Genomic DNA, 15,291 nt, shown 5'->3' on the forward strand with positions numbered 1-15,291 from the left:
GAGATATAGTATAAGGAGCTACGGCTTAAGCAGCAGAATCCTGGAAATAAAACAAAATCACAAGAGACAGGGCAAGGGGGGAAAGGCTCACTTATACATGCACAGTAACTATCAGAACTTTACACAGAGGCCTGGAAGAGACAAAGCTAGAGAGAAAATCCTAAGGGTCCTGCTGAAAAGTAAGGTCCCTGTGTCTTAGACATGAGTCACTGGAAACTCTGAGGCCTAGCTGGTAATAAGAGAGGTAGATACTTCCAATTAAATTTAAATTCAGTAACTAGTTACTTGCCTCAGTACAAAGTTAAGGATATAAATTATATCTTTGCCAAAGGGATCCGAGAATTCTTGAAACATAGATCAAGAAAGTTTCTAAACAAACAACAAAATAGTATCGCAGAATTAATTTGCAAAATTATACAATTATTATAATTAAAAACTAAGCTACATCTAATCACTGCAAGAGAGCTCAGAATTAAACTTCTTGTTTACCAAGTAAGATATAATCAGGATGATAATAGCCTGCTTGCATTTCCACTAAATATGTAGCATACAGGGACTGCTTGGGAGCTGGTTAACAGGGCTCTTTCTTCTTTTTCAGGCTGGATGAAAACCCAATGTGATGTGCTCAATCTATACCATAATCAATAATTAATTTTATGTTCTTGTATTATGTGCCTGGAGGGAATAAAACCTGATTTAAAAAAAAAAAAAGCAACTGCCAAATCAGTGTTTCATGTGGAGATCTGAAAACTGATGAACTGAACATTCTTTTCCTCAGAAAAGAATGGATTTTTAACGTCAATAAGCAAATGCATGGTTTGCATGGATTATAGATTGTTCTAAAATTAGGACCGAAAGTGTGACCTAAAAAGTTTTTCTATGAGTATACATTCAAGTTGAGTATCCTTTATCAAAACTGTTTGGGACTACGTGTTTTAGATTTCCTAAAATTTGCACATACATACTAAGACAGCTTGGGAATAGGACCCAAATCTAAACACAAAATATACTTATGATTTATGTACACCTTATACACACAGCCTGAGTGTTATTTAAATCATATTTTTGAAGCATCTGCATTTGGACTGCAACCAAGCACATGAGGTTAGGTGTGGAATTTTCTACTCGATATCACACTGGTGATCAAAAAGTTTTGAACTTTGGAAACATTTCTGAATTTGGATTTTTGGACAAGAGATGCCAAGAAATTACTGACACTCATTCAACTTGCCCTTCAAAACAATGATTTTGGACTAAGAGTATACTTCTAGAAAAAATTTATAAATAATAAGGGTAAAAAGAAAACCTAATGATACAGAGAAATGAAACTCCCAATCTACTATGTCCTGTACAAGTTTGTGCTCTCTAAAATCAAAGAATGAATTTTAGGAACAATGGAGGTTAAGAACAGAATGTATTTATTGAGAGAAAGAAAGCTTCTGTCTAACAGATAGATAGAAGGGGTTCTGAGAGGGTTGCCAGGGACTCTTGTCTTTTCTAAGGACTTTTATAGAGTAAAATCATGGGGTGAGACGGGTTCAGGGTGAGGAAATTGGGAACTCGCAAGGCAGAGGGGCATAAAGTGGCACAGAACTATGGTCATCCAGTAAGATTAGTAGTTCAGGTAAAATTGATTAAATTGGAGACAAATGGGGAAGTGAGTCACATAGTAAGCAGACACGCTTTACAGGAATAACTGTAGCGCTGTAGGATGCTGACTCGTGACTTTCTTAGGGTGAGAGAGAACTATTTGGACTGTCCATCCTTAGGATGTGGATGTATTTGTTTTGCCTTTTGTCTTGAGATATGGCCCACAGCAGGAGGTGATTGCCTTTTCCAAGGCTGCAAGGTATCTGAATTTCTGCTCTGGCTCTTTGAGGGCCCAGCCCTGTCTGGCTGCCTATAATATTTCTAACTAACTCAGCTGCCTGTAACACTATCAATTTGGTCAAATTTACATCAAGCCCCCAAAACAAGCTGTCTTGCTATTTTCTGGTATGCAGTTCAAATCTATAGTCTCTGAAAACCTCTAAGTGCCATGTACATATTCTGAAAATATATTTTAACACATCCAAGTGAACATAATCTTATACAGTTTTACTTATGGGAGCTCTCTCACTTAAGTAATCTAAAAATAGTAACACTCAAAGGAGAGAGAGAATTGGAAAAGGGGACCCACCAGGGTCCTGGAGTAGTAGTGGGGGAGAGGATGTACTTTCAGTACTTCAATCTATTACTTCACTTGGATTTCATTAATGATATTTTGGTCATTATTCTGGATTTCATATGTATCAGTGGGAAGCATAGATTCAAAAAAATGTATGACATCATAGAAAAACAAAAATTATTTTAAAAGGTTGTCAGATTGGATCTATAGGGAAAGGAGGACATCATGCTTCCATTTATGAGGAATGAATGTTAAAGGCAAATTTACATTTAAATAAAAATATTTTTCCTTCTTTTTCTTATTACTCTTTCTGAGAAAATTATAGGGAATAATTTCTTCTTGTTAGCAGACAATAGAGCACAAGTTCGTACTCTACCTGACTTTCTTAGCCAAATAAACAAAAAATAAAGCTTAAATGTCCATGATAGTTATTAAAATGACTGAAAAATCAATATTTACAAATCTACTGTACTCCCAGCACTCTAGAGGACTAAGGAGGAGGATCCAAAATTCACATATAACACAGACAACTTAGTAACTTAAACCCTGTCTCAAAAATAAAAAGGAATGGGGATATAGCTCAGATAAGCCTGGGTTCAATACCCAGCTCAGAAAACAAAAACGACAAATGTAGAATTAATCAGTTCACTTTGAAATAAGAAAAAGTAATTTTGTAAAATTGTTTTCCTTCTCTCTCGTTTCCATACTTTCTGACCTATACCTTGTATAGGCTGAGTAAGTACTTGAATCACCTCATTGTTATCACACCTAAGACATTTAATCAGGTATGTTAACACTGACATCTAGTTGTGAAATGGGAGATCAGTTGCATACATTTAATGTCTATTTCCTCTCATTAAGCAATAGCCCAATTCAGAATAAAAGTACTAAGCAAAGACCATAAGCATTCTGAATTTAAAATCATTGTCAAATATTTTTATCACTTTTAGCAAAGTATATTTTTTTGTTCTTAACGTTTCTTCATTTCAAAATTGCTATTAAAGTATTTTGTTGAATAAAATAAAAATACATTTAAACATTTTTTTCAAATATCCAGTTTCCTTAGAAAATTTACTTTGGGTCAAGACATATTTTAAATTACTATTACCATCATGTGACTAAATACAAGACACCATCAGCCAGAATGTAGATAGGAGACACTTGAGCTCTTAGTACTCAGTCTCTCTGAACTAAATTTTACTTCAAGTCTGCATGACTCAAAAATAGGACTTCTAGTCACATCGTATCTGCAAAATGTTATTGGCATGCGCAACTAATAATTCCCTTTTCTCTTCAATAACCAAAGATCAAACTCATATACTGCAACAATGCCATTGCCACAAATAAAAGAAGCCATGTCACTCCCTTTGCAGACAGATGTGGCCATGGGACTTAGTTCAGAGTAATAAGATAGATATCTCTATCTACTTTTGGGAGGTCTTCTTAAAAAGAAAAAAGTGATAATTGCTTTCTAGCCTTTCTACAGCAGGTTTAGAAAACTGTAAGAATGGTTGAAACACTAGTCACTAAGCTGGACCATGAAAAGAAGGACAACACTGCAGGATGGTAAAACAACCGTTAAAGTTCCAAATGACCCCCATGGGAATCACTGCAACTGCCTGGATTACCACACTTAGGCATAGTTGTACATGAGGAAAGAAAAAACCTTTACCTTCCATATGTGGTTATAAGTATGTAAGTTTTAATTACGGACAATTGGCCTTAATCCTAACAGATCGGATGAGCCTAATTTTAATAGGAAATCAGTTGTTTAGATGGTGTGTGTGTGTGTATAATGAGAGTTTCAGGTTCATTTCCTATTTAGACCACATCAATTTAATTTCGCAAACTACTGACTACTGTGTGCAAAGTATTTTGCTGGAACTTATAGAGACTGGCATGCAAAGCTTTAATAGATGGAGGACTGGAAGTGTTGAGATTAAACAACACTGTTTTTTCCCTAAAGTAAAAGAATCCTCCTTAAATATACAAAGTGATTTTCCCTCAAATTTTCCTTATGAAGTCAATTTCCACCAAGAAAATACTGTTTGCATTACTGTTTTAAAAGTCACATATATCTCTGTGTTCCTAAAGAGAAAACTAATGGGCCTTAACTTAAGAAAATATACTTAGAATTTAGAAAATCTTTCAAAATATCACATTAAAAATTCAAAGATTTAATATGAACAATATTAATAGCAATACTAAATATTACATTGTTCTCAAAATCCTAAAAGCAAAACTGTGGCACAATTATGATCAATTTCATTATTTTCTAATTCTGTAATTGCTTCTTAAATTCTTTTGCATGGCAAGACTTCCTTATGTAAAGGCAACACAATTTGCCCTTTGGAAGGATGGGTTCTTAGGTTGTCATCTAGCAATCAAAGGACAAAAATAAGTAGAAATGTCTATGTTCCTTGGAATAATAACAAAGGTCAAGCAGTAAATATTGATAATGAAGGAAAATAAAACTTTTTCAGACTTTCAATCAACTATTCCCTTGAATGATTATTAGTATATAAGCCCTTCTTAAAAATGGTGTTTGGTGTTTAATAATTTATTGTTCTGTTGCTAAGAAATGCCTTCCTTCATCAAGTTTTGACAACTATTAAGACAATCCCTTGAGTCAGAGATACAGCTCAGTGGCACAGCACCTGCGTGGCAAGTGCAAATTCCTGAGTTCAATTCCCAGCCCAAAAAGATAAAAAAAATTTTAAAAATCTCTTGTAATGATATTATTTATTTTTAAATTGTATGTCATTATTTATTTTAAAAGTGTATGTTATTTAAAGAAAAATAAAGTTTTGTCTTGTTTCTTTGGAAAGTCCATACTTTAGAAACCAGATGGAGACTGTCAGTGTTTAAAGAACTTAAATTTATGTTTATGAATAAACTACACATATGAATATGCATAACATCAAATTATTAACTGTAATAATGACAGCATCAAATTCTTTTTCTCAACTCACATCAGTAAATGTGTGCTCATGGGATCTCTGGGGTTTTTCAACGTTGTAATTAAATCATCCTGCTGCTTTAAAAGCCTTGGGAACGCATCACAGTCTTCCAGATGAAATCCAAACTTGCTAGCATGATCTGTGTATGTGCACAGCCTCCTTTCTTAACATTAGCCTTGACCAATGCTATGTTCCTCATGAATACCACACACAAACATACATACTTTTCCCTCAGATTATTTATATAGTGCCCCGTTGGGTTATATTTCTCAGTCCTGATGACTCTGCAGTTTAAAGACCTAGCCTACACTGCCCAACTCCTGATTCAATTTCTTGTTCCAGATCACTCTCAACTCAGGCACAGCTTCTCCTAGGGGTCTTCACTGTGGTCACAATTGTGAAACAGTCTGGCCCTGAGTGCTCTTGTCACATTCTATAATTCATATTTTTCTATGATTCGCTGCCTCTTCCACTAGATTACAACATTTAACATCCCAGGCCATGTCTCCTGCATCCAAGCACTGTCAGTACCTAGATACTGCTGTAACTGGTACACGATGGGCCCTCATTAAATATTTCCTGGCTGAATAGATGCATGAGAATGAATGAATTATAATTTCTAAATTCAGCTCCTGATTGTTGTTGATTACTGTCTTTGCTGTTCTGTGTCTGAGAGCACTCCTAGCTTGACAAGTATTTTGTAAAGCTGTATTTGTGACTATTTATTTCCAACTTCAGTTTAAGTCAACTGTTTAACATTTAGGTCACATTTTTACCTTGGAAACACCTACAGTGAAGCCTCCAGGCTGTCCTACAAAATTAAAGTTCTCTTAGAAGTATTTTAAACATAGCATCAATAGTGCTACTGTCAGGTAATCAACAAATATTTATTAGAGCACCTATTATGTACTGGGCACTTTATCTACTGAGAAGACAAGATAAGTGGACATGTTTTCTATTGTGCCAATATCCAGCCTCCTTTTCCTAGCAAAGACTTAAATTGTGTTGGAGAATCTTATCTTATTCACTGTCAAATGGCTCAAAAGGTCCCAAACTTCCTGTTGTAGCTTCTGGGAACACAAACGTCAAATGCCTATGCCAATTAGTCTAGCTACAGTGGTCTCAGAATGGGCACGCAACACAAAATAAACCAATTAGCTACAGTAAGAGGAATCCCCTAGCTTCCTCTTAGGTAACCAGCAAGTCACTTGATCTTCCTTCCTGGACGGATACAAATTCAGAGCTCCTACATTCGTCTTGATGTAATAAGCAAAGATCATATATAAAAATGCACCCAATTCAGAAGGAACAAAGCTGAAATAGAGAAAAAAAAAAAAAACTTGACTCTTAGTTACAGCCTTTGAGCTTCTCCTTCAAGTTCTCCCCCAGGTCAAGCCTTTGAACTCCATCACTACATGAATTCATATATACTTTTACATAAACCAATTTAGGTTTTGTCTTTTGTAAAAAAAAAAAAGTTCTAATAAGCATTCAAGTGAACACACACTATTATGTCATCTGTTCCTATGAGGAAATGCATTTCAATTTAAACTTGGCAAGCAAAGCAAAATAAATGTATATTTATGAGTAATTATACATTTGCAAAATAGCAGCACTTCATTTGGTCAACATTCTCCAAGTATCACAAATAAAGGAAAGACAACCAGGAGTCTTCAGTGTCCGCAGGAAGAATTTCATAACAGGGCTACCCAAATACCTACACACATAGACATACACAACAAATACGGAGAAAGTTGCTTGTAAACTAAATCTCCAATGTCTTTTAAGAAGCAATAATACTTTCAGTTGTTCACTCCTAGCAAATCTTACAGTCAGCAGACATAGCCATTCCACATCTGGAAATCGGCACTATGAAAAGATTTAGACAAGTATGTAAAGAGGTAAGATGACATAAATGAATGGGAATAGACATGTTAAAAAAGACTCCCGCATATACTGACACAAAGAAACCCACATGGTACACTAACAGAAAACAAGTTACTGAATATTCTGTTGAGTACAGTAATGCCCAAGTTTAGTAAAATATGTACAATAAAAAAAAATTTTAAAAGAATTTCTAGAAACTATCATTTGGTGATAAAATTGGGGAAAGGGTTACTTCTTCTATTAAAGTTTCTTGGATTATTTGATTTTCTCAATAATAATGTACTACTTTTATAATCAGTACATAGCAAACAAAACAATTTTTATCTTGGAAAAAAAGAATTAAATATTTCTCTTGGTTATAACCCTGAAAAATAACAAAAGGAAAACAAATATCAAATTTAAAGAGAATGGTTTGGACATATTTTCAAAACCTGTCAACAGAATTGTGAACATACATACACCATTAAACAATAATAACTTGCTGTATCATTTTATCCTACCAATTCAACAGCAATCAAAATGAAAAACATAAGAATTAAACCATTTTTCAGTAATATTTTAAAAATCAGCAAGTAACTAGCATATGGCCTAAATATAATATTGAAAGCTATTTTTAAATACTTACAGAATTTAAGAGGATAGGAGCTGTTCAAATAGTTAAGAAACAATACAAACACATGTAATCTAGGCAATAACATCTTGAAGAATAAAGATTTTGAATGTATTTTACATAAACTTGCTTTGGGTAAATGAACATTCATAAATGTTACACCATCATAAAATGTTTACAATGGTCTTTGCTGATGTTATCTCACAATTTATAAATTGACAATTTCTAACATATTCGGGAAAAAGTAAATGAAAAATGCATTCATACTCTATTTCATTAACTGCAAATAAAATGAAGTTTTAAAGAATATAATTATCACTCATGAAGATTCCCCAGATTAACCTACGAAAACACTCTCTAAATTTCTCCTGCCATTTGGAACCTCTCTACTCTATACTTAATCCTACTTGAAAGCTTATAGTTTTCATCATTATTAACTTAAAGCTTCAAATTCTATGCTGTAGATATAATTTCTCCTACAAACAGATCTAAAATCTGAAAAATTAACTTTTACACCAGGCCAGAAAATGTTAGTCATAAGACCCATGAATTTCAATGGTTTGTGCCCTCATTTTTTCTTCCTGAGTCTCTGTGTAATTTTCTTTCTTTTTTTCTTTTGTCTTTTTCATTTTTATCGGTACCAGGGATCGAACTCATGATGGCCTGCTTGCAAGGCAGGCGCTTATGCCGCTGAGGTAAATCCCCAGCCCCTCTGTGTAATTTTCTATACATATTTTACCACTAAGCCACATAGTATTAATTTTAGGTGTTATTTTTTATGAAAGATTTCTTAGGGAATTTTATTTTGTGTGTGCATACAACGATTTAGACCCCTGAGTGGTGGCACATGCCTGTAATCCTCTGGGAGACTGAGGCAGGAGAATCTAGAGTTCAATTTAGCACCTTACCAAAACCTTGTCTCAATTTTTTTTTTTAATTGAAAGGGTGGGTGTGAAGGCCCTAGATTCAATACTCACTTCCAAAGGGGAAACCAGTTTTTCTTTGTATCTGAATTTTAGGTCTACCATTTTTACTTGTATGACTTAACAAGTTTGTTAGATTGTAGAAGGCTCAGTATTTTCATTGTAAAAAAGATAATAAAGTATCGCATCATGGTTATTTTGAGAGTTAAATGAGTCACACCTAAAAAAAACCTAAATTAGCATCTGACAATAGTGATACCTGATAAAAGTTTGCTATCATTACCATCAAAAGTAAAAAAAAAAATAAAAAATGCGAGTCAAACTCTCACTGGCAACAAGTATCAACTAAGTCTCAATATTCCAATGACTGGCACTATGAACTTTAAGTGTTACTGCTAATCTCTAAAACACTACTAATTAAAAATTCAGGGTAACAATTTCATCTAGTAAATCACATACTTCAAAGGATTATATTGACAAATTTTGGCTCTACACAAAAACTACTGAATAATGCAGTATGCCATTTTTAAAAGTCATTTAGCAATATCAAGAAACTTCAATATTCCTGCACTACCACTTACTCAATTCAGTAAATACTGAACATCCAGTATGTAATAAGACACTGTTTTAGACACCAAAGGTAAACAGTGAACAAAACAGAGCAAAACAAAAAACAAGCAAAACTCCACACTCATACATATACATTTTATAAGAGGAAGCTGTCAATTCAAAAGATAACGAATGCATAACATAGACAGTAAAGCGTTAAAGAAAAAAATAAAACAGGGAGGTAGGGCAAAGGGTGTAATTTTTTGTATGAATAATAATCCACTGGGTATCCTTCTTGAACCTGTTTTTATATCCAATTATGTATGCATTAAACACATACATGCACAAATGCACTTACATACAGACAAGTGCCTAATGAATTTAACTAGGAAAAAAGTCAATTTTCCATTTTTGCTATGAGACTATCTAAAATTGGATGTATGGTTATTTTCATTATTCAAAACTTTAAGGATATAGATAAGACAATCAAAAGGCTTCATATTATTTTCACGTACTTGTGTAATGTATGAATATAAGCAATAAATATTTAAAAATGGAACAAGTTTTTATTTTGCTACATTTTAAATTTGACAAGTTATATAAGAATAACTATGGAACAATTGGCATAAAAAGGAAAAGTTTAAAATCACACAAAGACAAATATAAAGAAAAAACTTTAAGCAGTTCAAATCCAGACCCTTACAAATGATATTCCAAAAATATCTGCAGATTAATTCCAAACTGCATAGAAAAACATTTCATGGTAATGTACTTGTCTAAATCACTTAAAACATTCCTCATCACAAAGTGGCTTACAGACTCAAACTGGCATATACGTCATTGATGAATAAGGACAAAAGAAGGTCAGAAAATGAACAACTAAAGAATGACAAGTGAGAGGTTTAACAGTTTAATGAAAATATTAAGGCTGAGTAATTCTTAATAAATATGGTTAAGTATCAGGTAGGTAGCTAAAACTCAAAATCAAAACTATGGAAGATTTTTAGAAATTATATGGTAAGGCTGATCTTGCTTTTAAGGCTGCATTATGGCTTGTTTTTAGATGTTCCCCCAAGACCTGATGCAGTCATAGGTTGGGCTTTTTCAGAGCATGCTGGATCTAAAGTGTGTGAGGCTGGAATTAAGCATATGTGACAACTAAATCAGTCCACTGATTGGTTGGGCACCACTCTAATCCTGGTAGCCTAGCCTAGCCTAACAAAAAAGTGCTCAGGTCCCTTGTTGCTTTGTGATCTTCTGCCCACCATGAACTGTTTCTCCTCTTTGATGACACCCTGCCTTGAGGCTAACTGATCATGGCTGAAATCGCTACAAATTTTGTGTGTGTAAAGCTTTCATCCCTTACCTTTAGGCACCAAGTATTTTGTCTCAGCAACAAAAGTAAGACCAGCTGTCTCCAATCACCCAGTTAGAGTTTACCTTTATTTGCCACTTTAAACCACATCATACTCTTTTCCTGCTATTACATTTTAAAAAGAGAAAAATGTGGAGTTTTTTTTATATTTACAGGTCTCCGTGCAGGCTCCCCTGATGTATAAACTACGACACAACTTCTTCCTCTGCTTTTATAGCACTGTTTTTCATCAGAATGATTTCCATTAGCCAGAGCTTTACAGATTATACAAGAATAAATAGTATCCAAGTGTGCAGAAGCAGTTCCTACACAGGGAAACATGTATTTGGAAATGTAGCACACACTATCACACTTATGGCCTTCGAGACTCCTTGCCCATGTTTCCTGTCTGTGAAACTTCTGCCACACTATATGTCCTTCCGAGATAGAAGTCAGAATGCACTTTTCCAGCTTTCTTTGTCTAGCAATGGGATTTAGTATTCACCAACCACTAGCACCCACACAAGACTTCAATTCAAAAGTAGCAAAGTGAAGAAACAAATAAGAAAATACATCTTTTTTGGAGGGAAGATAGCAGAGGCATCTACCCTTTAGGGCAAAATTTTGGTGTCATTTAGGCATACTGTCATCCTCCACATTGTCAGAAGCTGTGATATCAGAATAGGGCTTCACTGGGTCAATCTCCAGAGCACAGTTTGGGCAGCGATACTGTTTACCATCCTGATGTATGGTGTCATGTGGATTCTATGAGTTTCCAGTGTCCTTTAACACCTGTTTTCTGTTTATATTAACTAAAGAGTGTCTATGTTAACCCTGGTTTCAACTAAGCCTTCTATAGTTTTGTCCAAATTACAGTATAAAGTAATTATCAACTTAAACAGTCACCAAAGGAGACCCTGTCACAAGTACAGTATTGTGTCAGAGGCAGAAACATAGAGGAATAGTGCAGGATGTGGAGGATGCAGATACATAAAGATAGGTAAATATATATTTTTAATATATTTATATGTATTTACTAAATGTCATTTAAATGAGAAAAGCATATATATAAGTTAAAGACATTTATTAAATACAGAAGCATCTAGGTAGTGATTGTAACAATGCAAATAGCACACTGCATATACCGATAATGCTGAACAATTTTTATTGCATTATTAGAATGATTATTGAGTTTGAGGAAAATCTACCCTATTGGTAATGTAATTAAATATATTTTATAATAAAATTCAGTAATATGAGAAAGAAATTTATAAATCACAACGTATGATAAAGGGTTAATACCCAGAATATATAAAGAATTCCTACAACTCAACAATAAAAACATAATTCCAAACTGGGATAAGGCCTTTAGTAGACATTTCCCATAGAGAAGATAATTTGAAATGTGCTTATGCGTAGCAAGCACATTAAAAGGTGTCAGTCTCTCTAGACATCAAGGGAATACAAATCCAAATCACAATGGGTTATCACTATATTCACATTAGAATATCATTTAAAAAATAAGGAACAAGTGGAGGTTGTTGAAATGAAGAAAATGAAATTCTCATGGAAAAAAAATGTTTAGTGGTTCCTCAGAAATTTAAACAGAATTATCATCTGACCTAGCAATTACATTTCCAGCTATATATCCAAAATAAATGAAACTAAGAACTTAAATATTTATGTCAACATTAATAGCATTATTAACAACTTGTGTCCATTAACAAATTAATACATAAACAACACATATTATAGAATATTATTCAGTCTTAAAGAATGAAATACTGATACATGTTACCACATGAACTCTGAAAATATTATATCAAGTACAAAAATCTAGACCAAAAAAATACATATATACATTCTGATATGAGGTAACTAGACAAGACAAATTCAAGGAAACAAAGTAGAATAGAAGCTATGCAGGACTGGTTGGGAAAGAAGACACAGAGTTATTGTTTAATGGGTACAGAACATTAATTTGGGATGATGAAAAAGTTTTGGAAATCAGCACTGCTGATGGTTGGACATTTTGAATGCACTTAATGCCAATGAACTGTATGCTTAAAAGGGCTAAAATGGTATATTTTATCACAATAAAAAATTCCACTTTCAACTTTAGAAATCACTTAACGATAAAGTTCAACATGATTCCCACTGTGCTTCTTATAATGATAAGAACAAGGACAATGGTTAAAAGTTATGGTAGATAGTCCTAGGCTAGAATACTGGCTTTACTATTAACTAGCTTATTACACAAATACAATAGGACATGGCATTTAGAAGGTCCTTAGAAGTTGAAGTTAGTTGCCATTGTTTTTGTCTTTATTGTTATATAAAAACCACATGGAAAGAAGCAACAAATTTTATACAGATAATGCTAAAACTCTGGTACATCAAATAACTGAACACTGAAAAGCAAAAACGCGTGGGAGAAATAGTTTTATCAATATGATAAGGAGGGAATATCAATAATATATGGGTGTCAAATCAAAAGGCGAGAGAGCAGAGAGGTAAGGAGCGCATAAGTCTACTTGAATTCCACGAAAGGACTCTGAAGATTATGAGGCCACATCTTAACTGAAATACAACAGGTGAAAAGAAGCTGCAGTGGAAAAGTCTGGGGTTAGAGCACTCTGGGTGGAGATGACACCAAAAGCAAAATCCAGGACACAAAAGGTACTCAGAGGTTTGAGAAACAGAGCAGAAAAAGGCTAGTGAATCTGGACAATGAGCCAGGGACACAGTGACAAGTGACAGAGAAGAGGGAACCAGAAGCCAGGTCTCACAGGCCTGGGAAGAAGCCGAGACAGTGATGTTTGAATACAGTTTATGATAACATATTGTAATGCAGACTTGATCATGGTCATAACCATGTCTGTCAGCATAGCTGTTCAGGAGGCTAAGGCAGGAGAATCCTAAATTAGAGGTCGGCCTGGGTAACATAGTGAGATCTCATGTCAGCAAATAAATAATTTTTTTAAAAATCACGTTAAGTGATTTCTAGATACGGAAAAATGCTGACATGAAACTTCACAAAATTAAGGCAGTAGATTAACTTTTAGTTAAATGAAGGTAGGAAGCTAGCAAATAAGTAGTAAAAATTTAATATTCACTAACAGACCACAATCAAAACCCAACATGTGCTAGAAACTTATATTCTCAACTCAACCCATTAGATATTGCCCATATTTTACAGTGTTGGTCTCTAGTAACCTTCAGTACTAAATAGAGGAAGCTGAGAAGTTCCACTTTTGTGGCTTCGTAATTTAAGAATAAACACAAAGTTTGTTACCCCATATCCTAAGTACCTAGCATAGTACGTCTCAGCCCCAAAGAAATGAAAGCCTCGGAATGCACAAGATACAGTAATAATAGTAACAATAATTTGAACGACTCTAATATACTGGGTACACATAACTAACTACATGCTTTATCATTCATCCTCACAATAATCTGTCTTTGAAAGTTATCGCTTCACACTGTAAAACCAGGACTCGGGTTCAAAACTGTTAAGAGCCCAAGGTCACAATGCAACAAAACCTGAACTCAAGACTGCACGCAGCTCCTTGGCATCTAAGCGCAGAACTGCAGCAGACGCTAAATTTCTTCCCTCTCATTTCCCCGGACTTTCCGGTTTCCCCCACAGTCCTACTCAGCATCTGCTAACTTCTACTGCAGCTGTTGTTCTGCTCCTCCTCCCTCCTTCCACGCGCGGTCACGACCCACAGTGCTAACGACCGGGCCTCCTACTTTCCCTGTGACAGCACACTGGGAACTGGGCCTTGCCACCAGGCAACGGACTCGCCCTCCCCTAAGTGGGTCGGTACCCTTTCAGTTCGACTTTAAGGAGCCCTCAGAAGGGCCGGCCGCGGAGATCACAAAGCTGGGCCGCAAGCAATCCCAGCCCAGGAGGCCGCGCGCTAGGCCGTTTCCAGGGCAACCTAGCGCCACCACGGCCCCGGCCCCGCCCCTACGCTTTCGCCGCTCCGCCTCTCCTCTGCGCCTACGTTCAGCCCCGCGCCGACTGCAGGTCCAGAGAGAGGGATTCGGGCCTCTCTCACCTCTCAGTGCGTGGTGCATGCCGCCAATGCCGCTGTACAGCTCGAGAACCCGCAGAGGCTCCATGCCTTCGCCCCCGCCTCCGGAGCCTTGGAGCTAGGCCTGCCGGTCCCACCACTTCTCTTCCCACCTTCTCCGCTGCCCCTTGCACATCTGGTTCCGCGGCTTTTCAGTCCCCAGCTCCCAGGACTTAACTGGGAGGCCCAAGCTCTGGGGGGATTGACAGGGGTCAGTAAAGGGATAAAGGATGGAAAACAAAAAGACTGCCCAAGTAAAGTGCAGGCATTCGGTGATCTGATTTATGCTCTGACGTTATTGTTCTGTTTGTGGTGGCCATGAGTGCTAAAGAAACCTAGAGTTCCTAAGAGGGGTGAAAACTGTCTTCCCTTCAAAGTGCATTGTAGAATCCAGAAAAAGACATTTTTCAGGCTTGCTGCTTTTCAATCTTTACACATGTGAAATGTTCAAACATTCCCTTCAATGGATTGATGGAGGTAAATCAGATCAGCTTTCACTAGACAAGATGGCACAATTACAAGTAATCATAGTGGAACCCTGACAATACAGACAATGCTTGCTGTCATTGTTAATAAGGCTGATTATATTTTACTTTGGACAGTACCTCCACGGAGCATACGCTCTTAACATCACGAAGGACTGTTATGGACCTCCAAGTACTAAGGCACCCAGATGGTGCAGTGACCAGATTGTTAGAAGTACCATTATAGACTGAGATACGTTAGTCACAGAGAGAAGCGGAAATATTATGAAGAATGTCC

At 35.8% G+C, this 15,291-nt stretch overlaps 1 protein-coding gene across 5 annotated transcripts in view; it reads right to left on the minus strand.

Moving 5' to 3' along the window:
* Nucleotides 1-14,648, minus strand: part of Trdmt1 (tRNA aspartic acid methyltransferase 1) — a 40,688-nt gene extending 26,040 nt beyond the window's left edge. For 3 of the 5 annotated variants that reach the window (XM_013144550.3, XM_003462765.5, XM_013144553.3), the window contains exon 1: nucleotides 14,515-14,648. In XM_013144550.3, the coding sequence (XP_013000004.1) occupies nucleotides 14,515-14,578 (64 nt within the window). In that variant the 5' untranslated portion in view covers nucleotides 14,579-14,648. Of the gene's footprint in view, nucleotides 1-5,139; nucleotides 5,291-14,514 lie in introns of all 5 variants that reach the window. The other 2 variants (XM_063237877.1, XM_063237878.1) reach the window with 2 other exon arrangements.
* Between the last annotated feature and the right edge of the window lie 643 nt (nucleotides 14,649-15,291).

This window comes from Cavia porcellus, unplaced genomic scaffold (assembly GCF_034190915.1).
Source record: "Cavia porcellus strain 051 isolate PalLab524CR breed Dunkin Hartley unplaced genomic scaffold, mCavPor4.1 scaffold_27, whole genome shotgun sequence".
NCBI lineage: Eukaryota > Metazoa > Chordata > Mammalia > Rodentia > Caviidae > Cavia > Cavia porcellus.